Raw genomic sequence first — 24,866 nt, forward strand, 5'->3', positions numbered from 1 at the left:
ATAGACAATCATGGGTGCCCGCAGCTTAATTACAGCATGCGGATTTGTTTTGTGGACCTTCTGGTCCACAAAACAAATCGCAGCATGCTGTATTTTGCCGCAGATCCCGCAGGGACTGCGTCCACTGAAGTCAATGGAAGCCGTCCGATCTGTGGCACACCCCCAGCTGTCACTACAGACATGCCACAGATCCCACGGGAAAGCAGAAGGTTTTAAAAAAAATTCCACTGCGCATCTGCGGGGGCGTGCCAGCTGGCGCGCCCGCCCACATCCATGGTGGAGAGAAGGACGACCCGCACAGCCACGCAAAGGATCCGGAATGGAAAGTAATGTGCTCATGCTGTCGGCCGGATGGGATTCTGCGGCAGGGCTCCCGCCCACGGAATCCGACCCTCCCGTGGACATGAGGTCTAAAGTTATGTCGTTTTTTGCTGCAGTGTTTACACCGAAGAAAAAAAATGGCAGAATTGTGCTTTTTTCCCCATTTTACTCTACTTAGAATTTTTTCTACGTTTTTCAGTACATTATATTGTACAATAAATAGTACCATTAAAAAGTACAGCTCGTTCCGCAAAAAAACAAGCCCTCATACAGCGACGTCGATGGATAAATAAAAAAAGTTATGATTTTTTGAAAGTAAGGGAGAAAAAAAAACGAAAATGAAAAAAAAGGGTGACGGTTCTTAAGGGGTTAAAGGTGGGTACTACAGCAAGGCTGCCTGCACAGGGGCGGATTCGCATTGCAGAATCCGGAGTGGACGTCCGCCTCCGGATTCCGCAGAAAATGCCGTTCACAGCATGCAATGACAAAACGTTATTTCCTCTACACGGAATTCAATAGTGATTTTTCGCTTGCGGAGGAGAAATCGCAGCATGCTGCGATTCTGTGCGGCTTTCGTGTGGACGGCTTCCATTGAAGTCAAAGGAAGCCATCCGCCCCCCCAACCCTTCCGCAGCCATCATTGTGGAAAGCTTGCGGGATCTGTGTCATTGCCTAGCGACAATGTGGCATCTGTACTGTGCATGTGTGCAATTCAGATTATGAAGACTGCGGACCGGTACGCGGGGTCGCCGGCCGGGCACAGGGTCGAATTCGGCTGCGGGATTCCACATGCTGAATCCGACCCAGCTGTGTGCAGGCTGCCTAAAACACAATAAATGTAACAAATCTGTGCGACATTTCATAAATTTGTCACAAAGCAAACACTGAAAAATACCACAAAATAAGTGCATTAGTGACTTTGTTAATATTTTACTATTTTGCACTTTGACCTTCACCTGCTAGTCAAATTATTCCAAAAAGCTAGAGAACAGCGGACAATACTCATAAAAAACTGGTCAGCAGCGAGATAGTTGTCATTGTCCGCCAGAGGTCGCGGCTCGCGCGGTGAGGTGTCTCCTCCTTACAGCGGCGCCTCACCACAGCGCTACCAAGGCGAGCAGGGATCCGGATACGCGGGCGGTTACTCGCGGCCGCCATCTTGTCGGAGACCTTATTTACAGACAAATGTAAACTACTATTGACCGGGGGCTGGAAAAGTACCGAGCTGTGACGTATCCAGCCGTCACCTCAGTTCCTTCTCGCAGGCCCAGGAGCGGCTCCAGAGCAGAGCCGGTAACGGGCGTTTTGACAACAAAGATGGCGGCTGGACTGAAGCACACAGTGTGGCAAAGTGAGTAGTGGACTCAGTGCACCGTGCACACGTGACATCTACCTCACACATAGTGGCAGCTCTTGGGAGGTCTGCACTTGTAGTGGGCTGTCAGTGAGCTGCAGCTTACATCATAGGCTGCACCACCCTAGTATACGGACACCTATACATGTTACCGTCCTGTATACATGTGTAGGGGGATTGTACCTCCAAGTATGGCTTAACACATAGGGCAGTTTCAGATGAGCTTATTATAACGCATCCATAATACAGCTCCGTATTACATACATGTGTATAGATGACGCTGCAACCGTATCGCCTCGAGATTGTTGTTTTTTTTTCTACTGGGCAAATACTGATCCGTATCCGCGTAATAGAAAGAAACAGAAATACGGAGGCAGAAACGCAAAAATAGGTGCTGCCCCATTTGAAAAAAAGCAAAAAAAACCCCAAACCAGCCGTGTGACTAGATGCATAGAATTATATCAGAGCCGCATTACGGTCCCCAAAACATGGACCAAATACGGAGCTGAAAGTGAACGTACGGGCGCTAATAGATGATCTTATGGCATCACGCAAATCAAATGCACAAATCCCCCTTTGGGCGGGCCGGACTTTTTTGTAGAACTGTCTCCCCCCTGAGATCACATAAGACCTCTGAGGGTCACATTGTCTTTCCCACTGTAGCTGGGCATCCATAGAAGTCCAAGGTACAGGGTCCACCCCCCCCTGTAGTGACATCAGTGACTAACAGAGCTGATCAGGGTCACCCGGTGGTCACATCATCACTGGGTCGTACAGCGAATGTAACACTTCCACTTTCTCTCTGCACTACATGGCGGCACTCATTGAGTACTATGTAGCCTCTAAAGGAGAAGGCAGAGGCAGTTTGATACCGACCGCTTACCTTTCCAAGTCCTCATCTGTGACTGACAACTGAGGATCTGACCTGTTCCTGCTACATTGCAGGAGCGTCGATCCCGCACCTTACTTTTGCTAAAGGCCGGGATTAAAGCCCACGACCAAGCGCTCTCTCTCTTCCCCCGCTTTACCCGCCACTCCACCCTCTCCACCCCCCACCCCCCCGAGTCTGATCGGACGAGAATGCAGTTACTCGTGAAGAGCGATGCTTGCTCAAGCAACTGCCTTATCCGAGCGTGCTCGCTCATCTCTAATGACCAGGCCAAATTTTGGAAATCTGACATGTCACTTTAACATAGCATAACTCCGTAAAGGTTTTGCATATCCCAGTGACTGACATTGTTTTTTTGCCACATATTGTACTTCATTTAGGCCGGCTGCACACGGCCATGACGGGCTCCGCCGCGGAATTCCACGGCGGAGCCTGTCATAGCGTCCCCCAGAGACCCCCAAACTTATCTGCGGATCCGGCGTCCTCGCTCCCGCATGACGCTTCGGCGTGATGCGCTGGCCATGTCACATGACACGCCCACCGTGTCACATGACGCAGCGGCAGTAGGCGGGGAAGCGGTTTCACGCTATCTACCGCTGTGCTACAGCGGAAGATAGCGTGACGGACGGGCTTCCATTGACTGCAATGGAAGCCGTCCGCGCGTACACCCGCAGCAAATAGAGCATGCCGCAGGTGAGGACGGGTGATTTCACGGTGCGGAATTCCGCACCGTGAGCACTGAGCTATTAGGTTCAATAGAACCTAATAGCTGCGGGCAACGCAGCGGATTTCCGCCGCGAATTACGCGGCGGAAATCCGTCCGTGGGAGGGAGCCCTTAGGGTGACTACCCACTACAGTTTTTTTTTTCACTGCGAAATTTGCAGCGTTTTTTTTTCCTGCAGGGGTCTATGGGATTTGTAATGTTAAAATCGCGATTTCGCGGTAAATTGTGATTTTGCGCGATCGCAATTTTAACATTACAAGTCCCATAGACCCCTGCAGAAAAAAAAACGCTGCGAATTTTGCAGTGAAAAAAAACTGTAGTGGGTAGTCACTCTTAGGTGGTAAAAATAGACTGATAGAATTTGTGTATATTTAGTAAAAGCACCAAAATTGGGGAAATTTTGAAAAAAAAATTGCCTTTTTTTACATTTTCAATTGCAATATCTTAAATATGTGCAAACATAATGTACAAATTTTTGCTCAGATATACATTTCCATCTGTTTACTTTATTCTGGAAGCACATTTGAAAAACTTAGAAGACGTACACATTTCACATTACTTATTAACATTTTGAGGAACGTTTTTGTTTTCCGGCACCAAGCCAGGATTGCAAAGGCTCATAGGTGTCAGCATGATAGATACCCCCACAAATGACCCCATTTTAAAAACTACACCCCTTAATGTATTCACTGAGGGGTGTCAGGAGTATTCTGACCCAACAGTTTTTTGCAATAATAAAGTGGCGCTCTGTGAACCTTTGCACCTCCTAAGATTCATAATCTTGCTGAGGTGCGGCGGTCTCAAACAGAAGGCACTCAACAAGCTGCTGCTGGAACTGCAGGGAAGAGAGCGTTCCCGGAGACTTTTTGTAAATTACCTAAGCATTAGGGATGAGCAAGTATACTCGCTAAGGCACTACTCGCTTGAGTAATGTGCCTCAGCCGAGTATCTCTCCGCTCGTCCCTAAAGATTCGGGGGCCGCCGCGGGGCGGGGAGCTGCGGGGGAGAGCAGGGAGGAACGGAGGGGAGATCTCTCTCTCCCTCTCTCCAGCCCGCTCTCCCCTGCTCCTCGCCGCAACTCACCTGTCAGCTGCGGCGGCCCCCGAATCTTTAGGGACGAGCAGGGAGATACTCGGCTAAGGCACATCACAGGGAGATACTCGGCTAAGGCACATCACTCGAGCAAGTAGTGCCTTAGTGAGTATACTCGCTCATCCCTAATAAGCATTATACGTAAGCAACTGAAAAAGGTAGATCGCTACTTTTTTATACCATTGCATAATGGCGATCATGTGACCAGGGACCGCTCACCGGGGCCTTTGGTCACTGCTCCAGCACTCCCTTTCTTTCCAAAGGCAGGTGAGCACTGGGTTGCGCATTGCTGGGCACCTAGAGCTATGTCCGTAGGGGCCGAAAGGTAAGTATTTTCTCAGACGGAGTAAGTATCCCTACTTCGGCCCACAACCTCCTTCCTCTAGCTGCCCCCAGGTTCTGCAACTGGGCCGGTCAGCATACCAATTAAAGTGTGCAGCTGGACTCCGTTGCTCTCTTCATTCCTCCTGCTACCCTTCTTCTCCATTCAGGGCCACTACAAATTCTCGCTCAAAGGGAAGGGAGCGGTGCCTCACAGCAGTTGCTACAGCCAGGGTCCGCTCTTGGCTCTGCTAGCCTTTTGGCCCACTCTTACTTGGAGGTCTCTTGTGTCGGATGTCCCACGGCTGTCCTCCTTTTCAGCTCTTGCTGTGCACCCGATGCCCCATCTGCGAGTATGATCGGAGGAAGCTGCGGATGACTGTGGCGCTTACTGAGTCTCCGAACCTACTTCATACCCCGCCTTCAGCCGAGCATGCGGCACTTCCGGTAGGGTGGCCATGGACAGGTAAGAGCTTCCTGCCCTGCCCACCAATCAATGCTTACTGTGGCCAGGGAAGGGCTTTCTGTCCTCGGATCCTCTTCAGCCAATCCCCTTCTTATTGCCAGAACTCGCTCCTCTGATTGGTTGCCGCCCTCCTCTCTTCACAGAACTTGCCCTTGGGTCCTGTTGTTTTTTTCCTGTCTGCATCCACATGATTTCAGTGGTGTGCTGAGACCAGTAGTGCACCTGTCAAGCTCCTTGCTCGTCAGTAAGAGACTTACTGGCATTTCTGCCCATATAAGAGCCCTCTACTGACTAGTATGCGGTATTTGGCACTAAGTCCGACTCCAGGGCTGAAGACTCCAGACAGCGCCCAGCCAGAGCCACACATTTTGCATGCACTCGCTGTAGTAGCAATTTCCCTTGCTGACCGTTATTCACTGTCTTCCATCGAGTTGAATGGCCATCTTTCTTCAGTGATGGCTTTAAAGTCAGCTGTCTACCTTTCTTCAGCGAGTCTGTCATGCCGCTCCTCCATACTGTTCTGTTCTCTCTCCTTGTGACTTTAATCTGGTACTGGACATGCTGCAAGCTCACCCCTCCGAGCTGTTGTGCAACATCTCTGCACGTCTTTTGGCCTGTAAGGTAGCCTTTTTAGTAGCAATCACTTCCATCCGGGGGTTTCTGAGCTCGCAGCCTTGTTGAACAAAGCTCCGTTCACTGTCTTCTATCAGGACAAGGTGGTCCTACATCCTGTGCCCTCTGTCTTACTTAAGGTGGTATCATCCACATCAATGAGGACATTGTCTTGCCTTCCTTCTGTCCCCCCGCCACATAAGGATATCCGCTCTCCATAAATTGGACTTGCTTCAAGTTTTGAGGATATATATCTCCCAAATGTCGTCTTTCAGGTGCTCTGACTCTCTTTTGTGATTCCAGACGGACTGAGGCATGGCCTAGCAGCTTCCAAATCCGTTATCTCACATTGGATCAGGTCAGCCATGGTGGAGGCATATCATGCCAAGGGCAGGGAGCCAACCTTCCGGGTTACTGCACGCTGTACTCGGACAGTGGATGCCGCCTTGGTGGTACACAACGATGCCTCCACTCCGCAAGTGTGTAAGGCCACTATGTGGGCTTCTGCACACCTTCTCTAAATTCTACCAGGCGCACACTTTTGCATCAGCTGACACCTCTCTTGGTCAAAGAGCCTTGCAAATGGGCATAAACTGACCTCATGCATCGTAATCTACTCTTTCCCACCCCTGAGGGACTGCTCTGCAATGTTCCATGGCCCTAAGCTATGTCCTCCAATGCAATGGACATCTCTTTTTCGTCTCGTTCATTGGGGGACACAGCACCCACCCAAAGCACTTTTAAATGTTTTCTTATGTTCGCATCCTTGTAGCGTTCTCCCCGGAGTTGCTCATGGTTCTAAACTCTGTTACATTGTTTAACACTTACTTTTTTCGCTTTAACTGTTTTCTATCCTACTTGGCTGCTCCTACTGCTTGCATACATACTGGCTAGCTTAGTGCCTGCAGTAGGGGTATAGTGGGTAGGACGAGCTAACTTAGTGTCCGCCTCCTAGTGGCAATAGCTATACCCATTGTCCTAAACTGTGTCCCCCGAATGAACAACATAAGAAAGGGATTTAACGCTAAGCACAAAAATCAGTTTTTTCTTCTGCCGGCGTTCCCCATGATTAGTAAATGTAATATTTTAATAAATTGGACTTTTACGGATGCAGCGATACTAATTTAATGCTTTATTTATTTCACAATAGGACAACTGGGAAACAGGTTAAATGGCTTGAATCTGAGTTATCTATAGCTGACACCTTGCCAAGCCTGCTTTATACACTGCCGCCAAGCATCCGCCATCCATGTTCAGTGGCTGTGGGGGAGTGCTTACAAGGGTTGTCCCATCAAAAGAACTTATCTATCCACGGGATAAAGTCCCATTTACACGCAAAACAATCTTTCAAAAGATTGACAGTTTTAGCAATCGTTTTGCATAAAGTGCTAGTGGACACCAATGTCTATTAGCACTTTATAATCTTATTTTGTGTGTAAAAGGGCCTCTGGGAGCTGTTTGCAGAGCACAGCAAATTGTCTGAGCTTTGCATACAGCTGCATTGTCCTCGCACGGGCTTTCAGTTGATTACAATGTAATCTCCAACTCCCATGCAGAACACAGCTTTCGGTCCCTGTTATCTACTCTCTGGCTGAACAATGGATTTTAAGCTCACCTTAAAATCATTATTCAGCCAAAAAGTAAACGATGGGAGCATTTACACGCAACGATTATTGCTCATATTCCATCCTTTGTCTGCTTATTACTGCTCCAGTCATCTCTATGGGACTGCAGGAAATATTCAAGCACTTTAAGCAAAATGTAAACCGTCCACGTAAGCCAGTGAAGGAATACTGATAACGGGCCTGTTGTATCTTGTGGATGGAGATGAAACTAAAGTTTATTGTATTTGTTTTTTTTGTTAGAGATCAAAACCGAAGTGCTGGATGACTGCAGAAGGGAAGGCGAATGGAAGGTGAGTTCATTTACTTTCATTGATTTCAGTAGCGCTTCTCGGTTTCTATCGTGCGCTAAATCGAACAGTATCCTTTCTATTTTAGTGCTTTGCAGCGCTTTTTAACGCACCATATCACCCATTGCAATGATGGGGTGCGTTAAAAAAACCTGTAAAATGCCGTGTTTAAAAACGTTGTGGTTTTCCAAGCGCCTGTGTGAGAGTGGCCTGGTACAAGACAAAAAGTTGAATGTAAATAAAAATCAGTTTTTTGCCTTTAAACTCCAGAGTTCTGATAACTTGTATTCTCAGTAACCTAGTATGTAAGGCTGAAAAAAGACACATGTCCATCCAGTTCAACCTATTACCCCCCAATGTTGATCCAGAGGAAGGCAAGAAACCCCCAAAACAATGAGGTAGAAACCAATTTTCCCCGTTTAAGGGTAACCATTCCTTCCTGACTCCAATCTGACAGTCAGAATAATCCCTGGATCCAAAACCTTTTAACCCCTTAGTAACCGTCCTATTTTGTGGCTTAAGGACCAAGCCATTTTCATTGTTGCATTGCCATAACTCGTTCACATAGATGTATGAGGGCTTTCTTATTTTCTTTTGGAACAATTTATGTTTTTTTAAGGTCAACGCTCTGGGGTACGTAAGATCTAAGTGAGATTAATAACAAAATATTTTCATTGTTGAGATCGTTACAAATATGGTAATGCTCCAAATTATCTTTTTTGTTAAGCAGTACATAATAGGCATTTAAAAGGGAAAAATGTGTTTGTAAGAATTTTCTTTTTTTCTTAAACTTTATTCAACTTTTTTTTTTTTATACTATTTTTAAGTCCCTCAAAAGCACTTGAAATGTGTTCATTGAATTGCTAGGATAGTACACTGCATTACTTATGTGGTGCTTTCTACAATGCCCATTGGTACCTTGCGATCGCATTGTGGGCTGCTGATGGGTGATAGGAGGAGCCCCCTCCCCCTGTCATCTGCATACAGTTATTGATTATGGCATGTAAGGTGTTAAACTGCCTGGATCTGAGGTTGCTTTACTATGGGTGGTTAGATCAGGAGCCTGGTGTCAGTAGCCTGACATTAATGAAGGAGCCGCACATGTACGACCGCTGCTGAATTCATGCAGGGACCACTGGGACCCCCATTCTTCACCAGTCATAACGTTGTCTCCTATCCACAGGGTGGGGGATAACTTTATACGTTGGCACAACCCCTTAAAAGTGTTATATTTTGTTTCCCATTCAGATTCTGCTCCTGGACAAGTTTACAACCAAGCTGCTTACAGCATGTTGCAAAATGACCGATCTGCTCCAGGAGGGCATTACAGGTAAAATCTGGAGGAAGAAGGGCATGCCTAGTTTTCTGAGAATAGCTTTATTTTTTACGATATACACTAAATATTGTCCTACAATAAATTATAGTAGAGCAGTCATTTCCTAATAAATGTAGAATTTTGAAGTTCTTGAATCTGCCTCTTTCAGTTCATGAATAGTGAGCAATAACCATCCTCTAGTCCTTGATTCAGGGGCCCGGAACCCCTCTTGGACTGATATTTACAAGAAGTAGTCCTAAAGTCTTCAAGGCTTGTTCTGACCATAGTCAGTGATGGCGTATTGCTGGGAACTGCCTTTCAGGCTTTCAATGCATCCGAAAAAAAGCCGTGTGTCCGAGATACATAGGAAGAAAATGCCTGGGCCTGGTTTACTGTAGGACAGTGAATGTATTCTCACAATTGTAAAAACTTTTTTTGAACTATGTAAAAGTAAATTCCAAGCTATATTACAGGCTTTGTTTTGTTTTTATCTAGTTGTGGAAGACATCTATAAGGAAAGACAACCTGTTGGAGATTTAAAGGCCATATATTTTATATCGCCAAATGAAATGGTTTGTATTGTGTTGTATTGACTGTCTTTGTTCTGATTGTATGTTGGGTGTCTAATAGGTTTTCCTTTTTGGACAGTCTGAACTTGTTGGATGGATCCCTTGACAATAAGCAGATTACACCGTGTTCCTCTGCTGGGATCTTCATTAATTAGTTGGGAAACCTGGCATTAAGTGTTCTACTTCCTTGCAGCAGCTCCACAGGAAAAACTGCTTACTAGGCTGGTTTCAGACAAGCGTATTTTAGCTCTCTGGTGCTCTTTTCAGAGACTGTAATACTGAGCTAATATAAATCTATGTATCTATTCATATGGCCGTACTTTTCTTCTAGGCTTTTTGAAAAACTCAGCACGACCTATTTTTAGTGTTTCTACATCCATATTGTGATTTATTTTTTTTTACCTTTTTTTTTTTTTGCAGTGTATCCAATTTTTGAGCAATTCTGTTCAAAAATAGCCCATTCATTCCTATAGGTGCATGAAAAAAATTGCATCACACTTCCATGCAAGTGTAATGTCTTTTTAAAAAAAATATTTTTACTATTGGAGCAACATGCGATATTCACATATGTAAAAATCACATTTAAAACAATGTTTTTCTCGCACAGTGCATTGCAATCGCAGGGGGAAAAAAAAGGTTTACGCGTGCGCCATTAGTCCAATTTTTCTCAGTCTGATATCCCAGTAGCCCGTGTAAATACACCCTCCGTTGTCCTGGCAATCAGATCAGATATTGAACATTTTCAAATATTGAGAGCACAGAGAACTTCTGTCATGTTAGAAATGCTACAAATTAAGCCTTAGTTTATAGAAATGGGAACTGCAGGAGCGCTTATATAGGGCAGGCGGATCCACCTTTATGGGCAGTGAATGGGAACGTCTACAAGGCAGTGCAGTAGAGTAAAAAGAATAAGGGGCTGAGGAGTAATGCTACAGGGCAATCTTACTGTTGTATGTAAAACCAAGTTCACTGAGTCTTTCACTAAATTTTAATTTCTATATTTTGCCAAGTGAGGCTGTTCTATATGTTTGAGGTAAAAACTGAAAGATTAAACCAAATAAAAGGAACAGCCTCACCTGGCGTAGACAGCCACACCTCCTGGCGGACTTCAACACCTGTGGTCTGTGAATGCGTGTGGTTAAAACTTTCTCACCAGGGAATCCGGAAAGGAGAACGTTAGGAAGTGATCCAAGACTTCCGTGAGGCTCGGTATTCAAAACAATGACCAATAAAATCCTGCGCTCAAAGTGTTTAAAATACGACAATTAAACACCAAAGGGGTAAAATATCCAATACAGCGCTTGAAAAGGCGATATATTCTCTGGAATGCGTAGCACTGTGCTGTATGTGATTTGTACATGATAAAAGTTTGTGAATAAGTCACACTACGTTGGGCGCAGCCCAGAGCTTTTCAAGAAGAACATCCATTTAAATTTAGCATTCATGAATATCAAAGGGGGGGATTCCTGGAACCTACTTCCCTATCAAGTGGGTAGCTGGATGTTTCACCTGTTGTGGTTTGTAACTGTCGTATATTAAACACTTTTAGCGCACGGCTTTATTGGTCATTCTTTTATTCACTTCTGAATATGGATTGTTTCCCTTCAAAACACAGGAAGAGAATGTTGATGTTGTAACTTGCTCAGTAGTTATTACAAGAGCCATTGTTCTACTTGGTGGTGTAAATCTATTGTAACACATATTGAAGTTACGAAACGTTAAAGGGAACCTGTCTTCACATCTGCCCATTCAGTCCATGTATGTTTTATTCTGAAACACTGCTGCGCTTCAGAAAGAAACATACTTGGAAGTTTGACTTGGAAGCTGGCCAAGCCAAGCTCTCCCTGCTTGTGTATTGGCAGAGGGCCATCAATGTTGATAACGTGGCTCGGAAGAGCCCAGCGCGGCCCAGCTCTTTGACTCCATTATTAATATGCTCTTTTTCTCTGACCTTTTTCAGTCTGTAGACCTTGTGGTGAAGGACTTCAAGTCCAAGTCTTCTTGCAAGTATAAAGCTGCCTATATCTACTTCAGTGATGGTAAGTATAGCAAGTCAATATAGCTGCTGGTTGTAATGAAGAATGTAGCTTTTCAGCATGTTTACTCTCCTTAAAGGCTTCGGTCATCACCCTATATGAATATATCACAGGAAGGGTCCCTCTGATACACCAGTTTCAGGTCCTGTTTTCAGCTATTCAAGATGCTGATGCAATTTTCTAACTACCTAATGCACACTGTGCACTGCTTTCTTATTGGCCAGATCCGAAGATAGCGTCAAGCCAAAAATGGGACCGAGAACTGGTGAATTGGAGGGCAAACAGAGATCAGTAATTGCAGGTAATATATCCCCTCTGGTCCCAAGACAGAATTTTGTCCTGAAACTAAAGGGTCATTCAAGTTCCCTAAGGGGACTAAAAGATTAAAGGGAAAAAATGATGCAGGCAGCAAGTAAAGACTTTTCATTGGATAATTTCTAGATCACAGTATTTGAAGATCTCTGTTTGTAGTCATTAACACCTTAATGACTCGGCCCCTTTTCTTTTTCCATTTTCGTTTTTTTCTCTCCCCCCCGCCTTCAAAAAAATCGTAACACCTTTATTTATCCATTGACGTCGCTGTTTGAGGGCTTGTTTTTTGCGGGACGAGTTGTATTTTTCAATGGTGCTATTTAAAGTACCATATAATGTGCATTTCTGGTGTTCTTTATTTTTTTTATCAGACATTCACCGTGCGGGAAAAATAATGCGCTACTTTGATAGATCGGACATGGCGATACAAAATACATATTTTTATTGTATGATTTAGATTTTAATAATAGATATGGCAAAAGGGGGTGATTTAAACTTTTACCAACTTTTTTTTTTTTCAATTAAAAAAACCGTTATTGATTTTTTTTTTACATTACTTTGAAGTCCCCCTGGGGGACATTAACATGCGATGCTTTGATCACTCCTGCACTATGACAAAATGCTATAGCATTACGTCATACTGCTTTTTGACAGGCAGTCTATCAAGCCACCCCACGGGGATGGCTTGATAGACAGTCTGGTAAGGCAGCCCTGGGGCCTTTTACACCTGCACGGCTCCCCCGATCTCACCGTCCCAGAGAGCAGTTGATACTGTCGATCCTTATGTATAACAATGCACCCACAAGGGTGTAGAGCGTCTGGTAGAACACCAAATAACGTACTGGACATTCAGGAAATAGAATAGAAAAGTGTGAAAAATTATCGGGCTAATATCGCGTTTTTTAACGTGCGATTTACCTGTGTACACGAGGAGTTTTTCTTTAAAAATGCCTCCCATCTAGAGATGAGCGAGCACGCCCAGATAAGTCAGTTACTCAAGCGAGCCTCGCTCTTCTCGAGTAACTGCATTCTTGTCCGAGCGTGCTCGGGGGAGGGGGGGCGCGGCAGGGAGAGAGTGAGAGATCTTTCTCTCTCTCTCTACCCCCCGCCGCCCCCCCCCCCCCCCCCCGCTCACCCCTGCCGCCCTCCCGAGCACGCTCGGACAAGAATGCAGTTACTCGAGAAGAGCGAGGCTCGCTCGAGTAGCTGACTTATCCGAGCATGCTCGCTCATCTCTACTCCCATCTCTTCAGAAGAATGTGAGAAAATAGCCCGCATTTATAAAGATGTAATAAAGAGAAGGGAAAAATATCCAGGGTAAGAGAAGGGGGGGTCTCATGTCCCCAAAACCCCCCAATCAAGGAGTAGAGGTAGCCAGGCAACATGAATGTACGAATTCTTTAATAATCCAATTATAGGCAGGTGCAGGAAAGATGAAACCAGAACAATAGATGTTTATGCAAAGCGTTTCAGGGTACAGAGGACCTCTCAAGCGTTTCATCTTCTCTGCCCCAGCTTATAATTGGAATATTAAAGAATTAGCACATTAATTTTGATTGACTACCTGCTCTTTGAAAGGGGGTCTCTGGGATATGACACCCCCCCCCCCCGCCACCCTCCCCCCTCTCTTACCCTGGATATTTTTTCACATTCTTCTGAAGTGATGGGAGGCGTTTTTAAAGAAAAACTCCTCGCATCCACGGGTAAATAGCACGTTCGCAAAAGCAATAACAGGCCGAGTTTCACGGCCCGATATCGTGCTCGCCCATTTGTAGGAAGACTTGCAGTATAGTTTTAGGAGCTCTATCTACTAACCCACTGAGCACCTTGTGTCCATAATGTTATTGTTTATGGGTTTGTCGTTTTTATCTATGGACTCCATCCGTTCTGTAAGCTGCTGTTTTCTAATTTTTATTCACAAACTATTTTTCAGTCTGTCCAAACAACCTTTTCGACAAGCTAAAATCATGCCAGCCCAAAACTATAAAAAGATGCAAGGAGGTCAATATTTCCTTTTTCCCTAAAGAATCGCAGGTAATTCCTTCGAGTCAGCTTTATTCTCATTCTCACCCCCTTGTTTATATTGTACATAGCGGTATAGATGACGCTCTTCTTCTGCGCAGGTGTTTCTGCTGAACGTCCCTGAAGCTTTTCATCAGCTGTATAGTCCAGATAAGTCTGTGGATAAAGAACCTGCGATGCAATCCATCGCTCAGCAGATAGTAACACTGTGTGCAACTCTGGACGAGAACCCCGGGGTCCGCTACAAAAGGTAACATCCGGAAAGCCATCTCCCCACTGATAATGTATAAGTATGAACACTGAGCACCTCATGTCCTGTAGCATCAGCATTCTATAAAGTAATTGGTTCTTCACAATGATACATGTCTACAGAGAACCCCTGGACAATGCTGAAGACTTGGCCAACTTGGTGGAAGAAAAACTTGTCCAATATTACCAGACAGATGAACGAAATCAGTGTAAGGTAATGGAAATAACATTTGTCGTATTTTACATAGTATAACATTGACATTTCTAATTTTTTTTGTTTGTTTCTTAGAACATTGGGTGCAGGAAATGTAAATTAGAAAAGTGCAAACAAATGTTGGTTCATAATTCAACATGTCCATATAATATGCTACTAAGGTACCATTTTAGGCAAACCTGTTATACGCAGTGCATGATGCAGAGATTCAAACACCCAACAGACTACCGGGATCGTGTACTGCCCCCTTAGGCCAATTTCACAAGGGCAAGTACGATATCAGACCGTAAATCATGGCCCGATATCGCGCTCGCCAACATACAATATCCCCTCAGATGCGAGGTGTTTTTATATCAAAACTGCTTTGCACCACTTCAGGGAAGTAGCGATCCTCCACCTTGGAGTACAGGATCGTGGAGATTCTCCCATTGTTTTCAATGGGAAAACATCGCATGGCACCTCGTGCACCTAGCATGGGGTGCAGTGCTGCCACGTGCCCATTGAGAGCATGCCCAAAGATAGGACGGTTTATATTGCACAATTTTTCTTGGCCGTGTGAAAACTGCCTCAGGCCCTACTTTTGGCAAAATACAGTATCCTTTTTGCCCGAAGTGCTTTCTTTAAAAGGGGTTTTGTCCTTAGAAAAAAAATACACTCCTATTCCTCCCCAAGAAGTCTTCTTACCACATCTTCTACTCTCCTATCTTCTTTTGGCTCCTGCAGTCTCCCATGTCCCCTCACCTCCAGCAGCCCACATCCATTTCTTCCTGTTTTGGAGCATTCACTAGCTTGCATTTCACTTCCTGCAGGGTAGGAAACGCTTCGAGTGACGTAGTGTTCCCTAAACATTGGCAACCTGCTTAAGCGCGCATGAGCGATATCTCCCCGCTAGTGTTTCATATAATATATGAAACCCTGGCGGCGAGACATCGCACATGTGTAGTCGCACTAAAGCAGGCTGCCGAGGACTCGGCATTCCCTGCTATGCAGTGAACGCTACACCACTAGTGTGTACATTGACCTGCAGAATGCCAGCAATGTACGCTTGGTCAGAGGAAGAAGAGGATCCGGCAGGCTGGAGGTAACATGGCCCGGGAGACTGCAGGAGCCAGGAGATGATCGGGGAGGTGAAGATCTGGAGAGGAATAGGTAAGTATAGATTTTTTTTTTTTTGTAATGACAGAGCCTGTTTAAGAAAGCCCATTACTTAAAATTTCACTCTTTTCTTTCTGCTACCTGTTGTGTGACGCTTGAGGCATGTGTGACTTGTACATATACAGAGAGGCAATTTGAGAGAAAATTTGCTGGTCATTAAAGGGTTAAACCAGTGTAGCTTTTTTGTTATATCACTTGAAGTGCATCTTCAGTGTCTTTGGAATCATTATGGTGTCACCTTTTAAAATAATAAAGTACGTGGTAATGGCCCTTTGGAGATCCTGCATACAAAATCAAGAAAAAGTATATTTTGAGGCTTCAGTTGTGTTGTGTCCAAGCTAAATGTGCTTCTTGATACATTTTTTTTTTCCTCGTCCAGGAAAAGTCTCAGTCTCAGTTACTTATACTTGACCGAGGATTCGATCCGGTGTCTACAGTGCTACATGAACTGACTTTCCAAGCAATGATATATGATACATTGCCTATTGAGGATGATGTTTACAAGTAAGTACCTCAGTACCACTCACCTGTTAAAGGGAACCTGTCATGTGCTGTAAGCACCATAAATTAATTACAATGATAATGCTTGGTCTGGGAAAAATGTGTAAGTAACTGGCTCAGTGATAGAAAGCAGAGGGTGGGTATTAAATGGTGCATACTAAAACTGGATCACAGTTATCAGTGTGGGGGTAGAGGGGTCAGTATCCAGCCATATTCTTATATATATTTATATTATAATTTCCAAAACTCTATGAGCTATGATTAGAATTTGTGTCTTATATCGGTCTCCAGGGCAAACTGAGGATTATGATCACTTGTTCATTGATGAAATTACCCCCCACCACCCCCCCAAAAAAATAAAGGGAGATAGGCCGCCTACACATGGCCAGGTTGGACTCTGCAAGTGGGATCTGACCCTGTGCCTGGCCGGCGACCCCGCGTATCTCTCCGCAGTCCTCACAATCTGTACTACGCATGTGCCGGATGGCACACATGTGCAGTACAGATTATGCCGCGCCGTTGCTAGGCAATGTTGCGGATCCCGCGACTTTTACGCAATGATGATTGCGGAAGAGTCGCAGAGAGGACAGCTTGCATTGACTTTAATGGAAGCCGTCCGCACGGAAGCCGCACAGAATCGCAACATGCTGTGACTTCTTCTCCGCAAGCGAAAAATCGCAATCTATTTCAGATCATGTAGAGGAAATCGCATTTAGCCATAGCATGCTATGGGCAGTATTTCCTGCGGAATCTGGAGGCGGACGCCCGATCCAGATTCCACAATTCAAATCTGCCCGTGTGCAGGCAGCCATAAGACTATGGCTGACTTGGGTGACTAATAATGGGTGACTTCAACATGTTGGATGTAGATAGGAGTATCCTTAGTGCATTTACACACAGGAGCAGGAATTTGATATAGGCACTTTAATAACCCTCTCTAAAACAGCTTGTTAGGTCATCAACCAGAGGAGATAACATATTAGATTTGGCATGTACTAATGGGGATCTGGAGTCTGAGGTTTAGGTGCAAGAGAATTGGGGTTCCAGCGACCACCAGTGTTTATGGTTTGACATAAGAACAGACATAAGAAATCTTTTACTGCAACCAAATTATTAAATGTAAGAAAAACTAACTTCAAGGATAGGAGTGATATAAAAAAAAAAAGTTAACAGAGTGGAATGAAACAGCAGGAGTGTGTGCCCAGTGGGCACGTCCAACGGCGAGCCATGCAGTACAGAGAAGCCCGAGAATGACAGGTACGCAGAGTCGCTGGCCGTGTTTAGGGCTGGATTCTGCATGCGGAATCTGGGTCTGCCATGTGAATGCGGCCCTATAATAAATAATATTCAAAATTTGGCACAACCCCTTCAGGAATCTAATCGCATGTCTTGTGTCCTCATTGCACAACAGTGTCTTCAGCAGCCTGAATCTCGCGTGACTCCTGCATGTTCTGGTGGAAAAGACTAAATTTGAAATAATTTTCTGTTTTCTGATAGGTATAAACCAGACAACGCTGCAGTGAAAGAGAAGGAGGGACGTTTAGATGAGTCCGATGAATTATGGGTGAAAATTCGGCACAGACATATTGCTGATATCTTGGAGTATGTACGATGTTATGATCTCTACACCTACAGAAAAGTACTATTTCTGCCACTAAAGAAAAACTCTATTTTTGGTACAGATTTCTGTTTTCCTACCAAAGATATGTTGCTTTAATAGACCAGACCAGTTCCCTTTAGAGCTAATGCCCACGGATGGATTTCTGCCATGTTTGACGCGGCGGAAGTCCGCGGCGTTATTTTGCAGCTAATAGAGTCTATTGAACCTAATAGCTTCCTGCATTTCAATGTTCATGCAGCTGAATTCCACCGTGGAATTCTGCAGCGTGAAAGAAAATGCGGCATGTTCTAATTGTTGCGGGAAAAGTCAATGGAAGCTATCCATCACACGATGCTTCCGCTGTGAGCACAGTGGAAGTATCACGTGATTACGTGTCGCCGCTGGCCGCGTCATCGCCCACTGCCAGTGCGTCATTTGCTGTAGTGCGCACCGGCTCGCCGGAGACACACGCCTGCATGCCAGGGACTCACGCGGCAGATACGGAGAGATAATTATGGGGTCCTTCGGGGGTGCCGTGTTGGCCTCCACTGCGATATTCCGCTGGCGGAGTCAGGCACGGCTGTGGGAATGGGGCTTTAAAAAGAACTTGCTGTCATCTTTGAGCCCATAAACTACGTAATGGGGCTCAGAAATGAGGGAACGGGGATTCCGGGGAGTTATCATATTTACCGGGTGTCCTGTTCCTGCACTGCGTCCTGGTGACGTTGGCGTTCACATACAGCAAGATTCTTCTCGAATGGCTCTGATCACATTAGCATCATGGCTGTCATTTACAGTGGAGTCATGCAAGCTGTGCCTGATCTGTTTTTAAATGTATCTTGGCAGTCTGACTTGACTGACAGGTTTACTTTGGGGTTTCAGTAATACATCGGACTGCACTAATAATGATATCAAAAAATACTAGAACCCTTGAACTTGACTGAAGCCTCTAAAAATTCAAATGTGAACAAAGCCTTAAAGGGAATGTGCCATCAGAAAATGACCTAGTGTATAAATCCAATATTCATGTTTAAAAAAATAAAATCGCCCAAAATTCTTTAAAAAATGTTTATTTTTAATGTTTGTTTTTTTACATTTTTTTTAATTGTGCATTTTTCACACTGACCGCTATGCATAATACTAGTCTAACATTTCCTGTTTTGTAGAAAGAACTTTTTAGCAGTCATCTATTAAAATGGGCAGGATTACAGTGAAAGTTCAAACCTATATACAGATAACACAGGATCTACCAATAGATAATGGACACAGTGACCTCTGCATATGCAAGAGTATGCCTAAAACAGTCCCCCATAGACGTCAATGGGTCAGATTCTATCCATGGTGTGAATGGCCCATAAGACTGGTGTAAAACCTATCTCTAAATGCTGTTAAATGCAGCTCAGCCTAGATGGTTGCCCCCATAGTCGTGTACAGAAAATTGAATAAAAAAAACAAACTACAATCGGGAAATAAAAGCAAATTAGACTGAGCATCGGCAGTGCCGGAACGTGAAGCTTGGGTAAGTATAAAATGGACACCGTGTACACCCCCAGACTCCACATTCCCTGTCCTAGAAGCACCATAACCTAGTTTATGGTTCTTATAGGATGTGAACACCTTTAAGGGAAACCTGTCATTGTCTTCAGCGGTGGCACGTCTGTCTGTATGAATGATAATATGCCTTATATTTGTTTTACAGGGAAATCCCCAAACTTGTCAAAGAAATTTCTTCCAGTAAAAAGGAAGCAGAAGGAAAGGTAATATATAGAGAATGCCTAGAATTGTGTTCAAGCGTTGTACTTTATGTGAAATATTGATACTGTAAGCAAAATGGGACTTACAGATGTTCTGATAATTTATATCTTATCATGTAATTCGAAAGCTCTGTTTTTACCTACACTCAGTCCTACTTGCACATTATTAGTCATTGTTGTTAGTAGTTCACGACCCTCAGTGACCCTAAAGGCAGACTCCCTCCATGTTTTTTGGTTTTGCACGGCTTCTTTCAGTTGTCTGATATCCATGCTGGTATCAGCCATCGTGTTCTTTGGCATCCGGGTCAAAGGCTTTTGCCTTTGATCTGTCTAAGCATTATAGTTTTTTCTAGCCATTCTGCTCACGTTACATGGCGGAAATACATGAGCCTGGGCGCGGTCACGCTGTCCTCCGTGAGCCTGGGCGCGGTCACGCTGTCCTCCGTGAGCCTGGGCGCGGTCACGCTGTCCTCCGTGAGCCTGGGCGCGGTCACGCTGTCCTCCGTGAGCCTGGGCGCGGTCACGCTGTCCTCCGTGAGCCTGGGCGCGGTCACGCTGTCCTCCGTGAGCCTGGGCGCGGTCACGCTGTCCTCCGTGAGCCTGGGCGCGGTCACGCTGTCCTCCGTGAGCCTGGGCGCGGTCACGCTGTCCTCCGTGAGCCTGGGCGCGGTCACGCTGTCCTCCGTGAGCCTGGGCGCGGTCACGCTGTCCTCCGTGAGCCTGGGCGCGGTCACGCTGTCCTCCGTGAGCCTGGGCCAGGTATTGGTTGTACCTAAGCGTATTGAGAATGTTCTCAAGAGATGTTCCTGGCAATGATGAACAGCCAGAGCATTTGTTCTGCACGCTGAGCATGCTCAAAATGTAAAAATGATTATGCCATTAATGTTTCAATTTTTTTTTTAAACAGCTAAGTATCAGCGGGTTATCCAACTTTATGAAAAAAATGCCTCATATCCGAAAACAAGTAGACAAGGTAAGAAGTGATTTTATATAAATGTAGTTGAAGTTATGTAGCGAACACATATGTGTATTTACACTGGGCAATTTGGGTACAGTACTGATGGCAGCTGAGATATTTACAGGTACAATGCGGCCAAAAGTATGTTGACGTCCCTCCTAATGTGAGTTCAGGTGTTTGTCATGCTCATTGCAAACGGGTAGATAAAATCCAGCACCGAGACAAACCTTACTAGTAGTATGAGCTCTACTAAAGAGCTCAGTGACTAAATATGGCAGTATCATAGGCTGCCACCTTCTGCCCCCAGACACCTTGTGAAATATCTGATCACATCATCTGCCCCGGTCAACTGTAAGTGCTATTATTGTGGACTGGAGGCATCTAAGAGCAATAACCACTTAGCCACAAAGTGGTAGGCCATGTAAACTCGCAGAGCAGGCATCTGAGTGCTGACGTGTGGGCTGCATAAAGGTCTCCTACGCTCTATTGCATCGGTCACTGGAAAGTTCAAAATTATCCCATAAGTGACGTCGACTCAGGAACTGTGCATCAGGAGCCTCATGAACTCGGTCTCCATGTTCAATCAGCTCCACATAAGCATTAGGGCTCATGTCCACGGGCGTATGGGTGTCCTGCAGTGTTTTATCTGTCTGTGTGATGCCAGCTCTGCCAACAGAGACCATGTATGGGGAGCGAGGGTACTGCATGTTACTGCATATCTCATGCATGCAATTATGCGCAATGTGACGGACATTTTTTTAATTCCCTGCTCTGTTTCACAGCAGGGTTACATATGAATAGTCGCCCATAAGCAATTTATTGCATATGGACAGCATTGCATACGCTGCCCATAGAAATGAATAGGGCTTATGCTGCGTGGTACGCCGAGAATTGGAGCATGCTTCAATCTATTTCTTGCACGTATCTACACGCAGCGTTTACACACTCGCGTAAATGGATCAATGAAAGTCCATTTACTTTAATTGACTCCATTCACCACGTATCACCTGGCCGTACATCGCATGCGTACTACGCAATGAAAACTCGCCCTTGGACAGGAGCCCTTAGATCACCATGTATAGTGCCAGCTGGAGGTGGTAACCCACACTGCCAGTGGACTATAGAGCAGTGAAAATGGGATCTCTGCAGTGATGAATTGCATCTCCCCATCTAATGGACAAATTGGGGTGTGGAGGATGTCCGGAAATTGCTGCTTATCGGAATTCATAGTGCCTAATATAACATTTTGTGGAGGAAGGATGATGATATGGGGCTGTATTTTAATTTTTGCGTTAGACTCCCTATTTTTAATGAAGGGTATTGTTATAGTAAACAAAGACCTTTTAGACCATTTTTATGCTTTCAGCCATGTGGCAACTGTTTGGGGAAAGCCCTTTTCTAGTTCAGCATACTGTGTCCCTGTAAGAAAGCACGGTCAATAAAGACATGGTTTGATGAATTTGGTGTGGAGGAACTTGAGTGGTCTGTGAAGAGCCCCATCAAACAGGATGAAGTAGACAAGCCAGACCTACTATAGCTGTAAGAGGGGCTCACCTCCATATTAACACACATGGTTTTAGGGTGGGATGTTGAACAAGATGCTCCAACGAGCTCCTATAGCTGTGCCCACACATTATTGGCCATACAGTGTTCATGTTTGAGGGAACAAGTCTATATACCCAAGAATGTATCATTATCAGCTATTATGATATTGTGCTGCTGGTTTCATAGATAGTAATTGTTATGCTGGGGGATTTAAAGTACTCCGTAATGAACTATCAAAGTACTTATTTAAATTTTCAGCAAACCTTACATGTTAATCTTGCTGAGGATTGCATGCGGAAGTTCAAAGGGACCCTGGAGAAGCTCTGCAAAGTGGAGCAAGTAAGTGAAACTTCAATGTTTGACACTAAATAAATAGTCCAGCTTTTTTACCTTTACTCCTTCCTGTACTATTTTGGTACAAGCGAGAGTCCCTCCCTGCAGACTGCTGTAAATGAATTGGTAATATACCTTTGTAGTAGTAGTAGTAACAATAATAATCTTTATTTGTATAGCGCCAATATATTCCGTAGCGCTTTCAAAGACGGGGAATACAGAAAGACAAAAGTACACAAATTTTAGAACCACGGTTAACATGTAGTTATCAGTTGATGGAAACAATAGGGGTGAGGGGCTCCAACGAGCTTACATATTACAAGTAATGGGGTGATACAGAAGGTAAAGGGGCTGGAGATGTGCACGGTATGGCGAGGTGGAGAGTGATGGATGCTATACACATAGACAATGGTCAGACATTTAGCCGTGTGACGGCAGAATCGGTATGACTGCAGGGGCAGTTGATGGCTAGCAGGGATTGCAGTCAATAGGTCAGGGAGCATGTTATCAGGCGGAGTACAGAGGGGTTTGGTTTAGGGGATGTGGCATGTCTCCATGAAGAGGTTTGTTTTTAGAGCACGCCTGAAGTTCTGCGAGTCCTGGATTGCCCGGGTAGCCTTTGGTAGTGCGTTCCAGAGGACTGGTGCTGCTCTGGAGAAGTCTTGGAGGCCGGGTATGACAGTTTTCAATTAAAGGGGCACTCAGTCTGGTTTCGTTAGCAGAGCGGAGAGCCCGGGCTGGGTGATGGATTGAGATGAGGGAGGCAATATAGGGGGGCGCTGCGCTGTGGAGGGCTTTATGGATGAAGGTAGCGAGTTTAAATTGAATTCTCTATTTAACGGGCAGCCAGTGCAGTGACTGGCACAGGGCAGAGGCGTCTGAGTGGCAGTTGGACAGGAAGATGAGCCTGGCTGCCGCGTTCAGGATGGATTGGAGGGGGTAGAGTCTGGAGCAGGGGAGGCCGATCAGCAATGAGTTGCAATAATCAAGGCGGGAGTACATCTCACTGCAGCAGCAGCCATCAAACAGAACCAGGCTTTTTAACCACTTCGATGCTGTTAACTTCAGTGGTATTTGTGTGATTATTATGTATCTTTTTAAAATGGCCATTTTATTGGTGTCAAATGCAGACTTTAATAGAGCCTGATGTACAGTACAAGTATGAGGAACTAGATCTGTATATGATGAAGTAGTGGCTACATTATACTGTGACTTATGTTAGAACTCTACTTTTAGGACCTTGCGTTGGGCACCGATGCCGATGGGCAGAAGGTGAAGGAACACATGCGGGTGCTGCTGCCAGTATTACTCAACAAGGACTATGATAATTATGATAAAATAAGAGCTATTCTTCTGTACATCTTTGTGGAAAATGGTGAGTGACGGAGCCAAAGTGTGGCTCAATGAAAGTGTCCAACATACTGTGTTATATGCATGATATTGCAGGGGTATACAGGAGATTCGTATATGCTTCATAAGATAACGTGTCATTTTGCAATGTAATGTTATGACTTGTCTTACAAAGCTGCAAAGATATTGCTTTACTAACCCTCGACTTAATCCTCCATTGGTATCCAGTGGTTACGTCCTGTAGGCTCTTCTGGTTTACTGGTCAGGCATGCCCCGTGCCTTCACATTCTGCAATGACTACGCAGATTGTACAGTCATGAATGAGCGCTCGTCCGTAACTGGCAGTGGGGCATTGTGGGAGCTGTAGTTTTTAAACTCTCTGGTGGTCATTTTAAATAACAGTGCGGAAATCTGAAGCTGCCTGGAACACAGCATTGGCGCAGGTCGGCAAAAAAGATACTGGAGTTCAGTCTGACAATCTAGATGCAGCTTTGGAATAATGGCAATAAGTGGAAACATTTGGGAGGTTTTGAAAATTTTGCTCCATCACCAAAATATCCCTTTAATTCTACAAAATAATTCTGGAAATATCATTTTCTCTTTTTCTTTTTTTTTTTTTTTTTGACATTCTATGCCCTAGGACTAATAGTTTAGTATTAGCTGTCTCGTATTCTCTAATGGTTGTATAGAGACATTGCAGACTTACAGCTGCAAGTATTTTACCCCCCACCCCCCACCCCCCCACCCCCTTTTTTAAATTATCTACAAAAAGCGGACCTTGGGGCTGTGCGTACACATACATGCATGTTAGCCCTTTCCCAACACACGGCTTTATTCATTCTAAACTCATGTACTCTGAGCAAGTTAGGACATAGATAGCCGTATACAGTGGGCTTGGGAGCTGAGCCCGCTCCAGGATTTACATGTCCTGCAAGGCACCGCTGCGAAAGATCGATGGGGTGCCATTCAGGTGTCATAGCAGACGGTCTCAGTGATCTCGAAAACAATGACTCGGTCGTTACTGTTCAGTGTTTTAAAAGGGTTTTGTATTTGCTGTTATGTAAGATCCATTTTTACTTGTCTTGTTGATTTAAAATGTTTCTCCATCTGAAGGAACAACTCAGGAGAACTTGGACCGACTTATTCAACATGCCAAGATTGAGAGTGATGGAGATGTGCTGAAAAACTGGAAATACATCGGAGTTCCAGTAGTTCCTAAGGTAAGACACTGGTGGATAATCATAGCAACTCCAATATCTAC

General features: G+C 44.9%; 1 protein-coding gene across 1 annotated transcript in view; it reads left to right on the top strand.

Moving 5' to 3' along the window:
* The first annotated feature begins 1,514 nt into the window (after positions 1-1,514).
* The window catches only part of STXBP3 (syntaxin binding protein 3), a 37,041-nt gene continuing 13,689 nt past the window's right edge, over positions 1,515-24,866 (top strand). Inside the window, exons 1-15 of the mRNA XM_066597158.1 lie at positions 1,515-1,672; positions 7,646-7,695; positions 8,941-9,022; positions 9,503-9,579; positions 11,537-11,615; positions 13,858-13,958; positions 14,048-14,196; positions 14,319-14,409; positions 15,944-16,068; positions 17,563-17,667; positions 19,365-19,422; positions 20,327-20,392; positions 22,181-22,261; positions 23,492-23,630; positions 24,719-24,825. Coding sequence (XP_066453255.1) covers positions 1,639-1,672; positions 7,646-7,695; positions 8,941-9,022; positions 9,503-9,579; positions 11,537-11,615; positions 13,858-13,958; positions 14,048-14,196; positions 14,319-14,409; positions 15,944-16,068; positions 17,563-17,667; positions 19,365-19,422; positions 20,327-20,392; positions 22,181-22,261; positions 23,492-23,630; positions 24,719-24,825 — 1,344 coding nt within the window. The 5' untranslated portion in view covers positions 1,515-1,638. The remainder of the gene's footprint in view (positions 1,673-7,645; positions 7,696-8,940; positions 9,023-9,502; positions 9,580-11,536; positions 11,616-13,857; positions 13,959-14,047; positions 14,197-14,318; positions 14,410-15,943; positions 16,069-17,562; positions 17,668-19,364; positions 19,423-20,326; positions 20,393-22,180; positions 22,262-23,491; positions 23,631-24,718; positions 24,826-24,866) is intronic.

The sequence above is a fragment of the Eleutherodactylus coqui genome, chromosome 3 (genome assembly GCF_035609145.1).
Source record: "Eleutherodactylus coqui strain aEleCoq1 chromosome 3, aEleCoq1.hap1, whole genome shotgun sequence".
Taxonomy (NCBI): domain Eukaryota; kingdom Metazoa; phylum Chordata; class Amphibia; order Anura; family Eleutherodactylidae; genus Eleutherodactylus; species Eleutherodactylus coqui.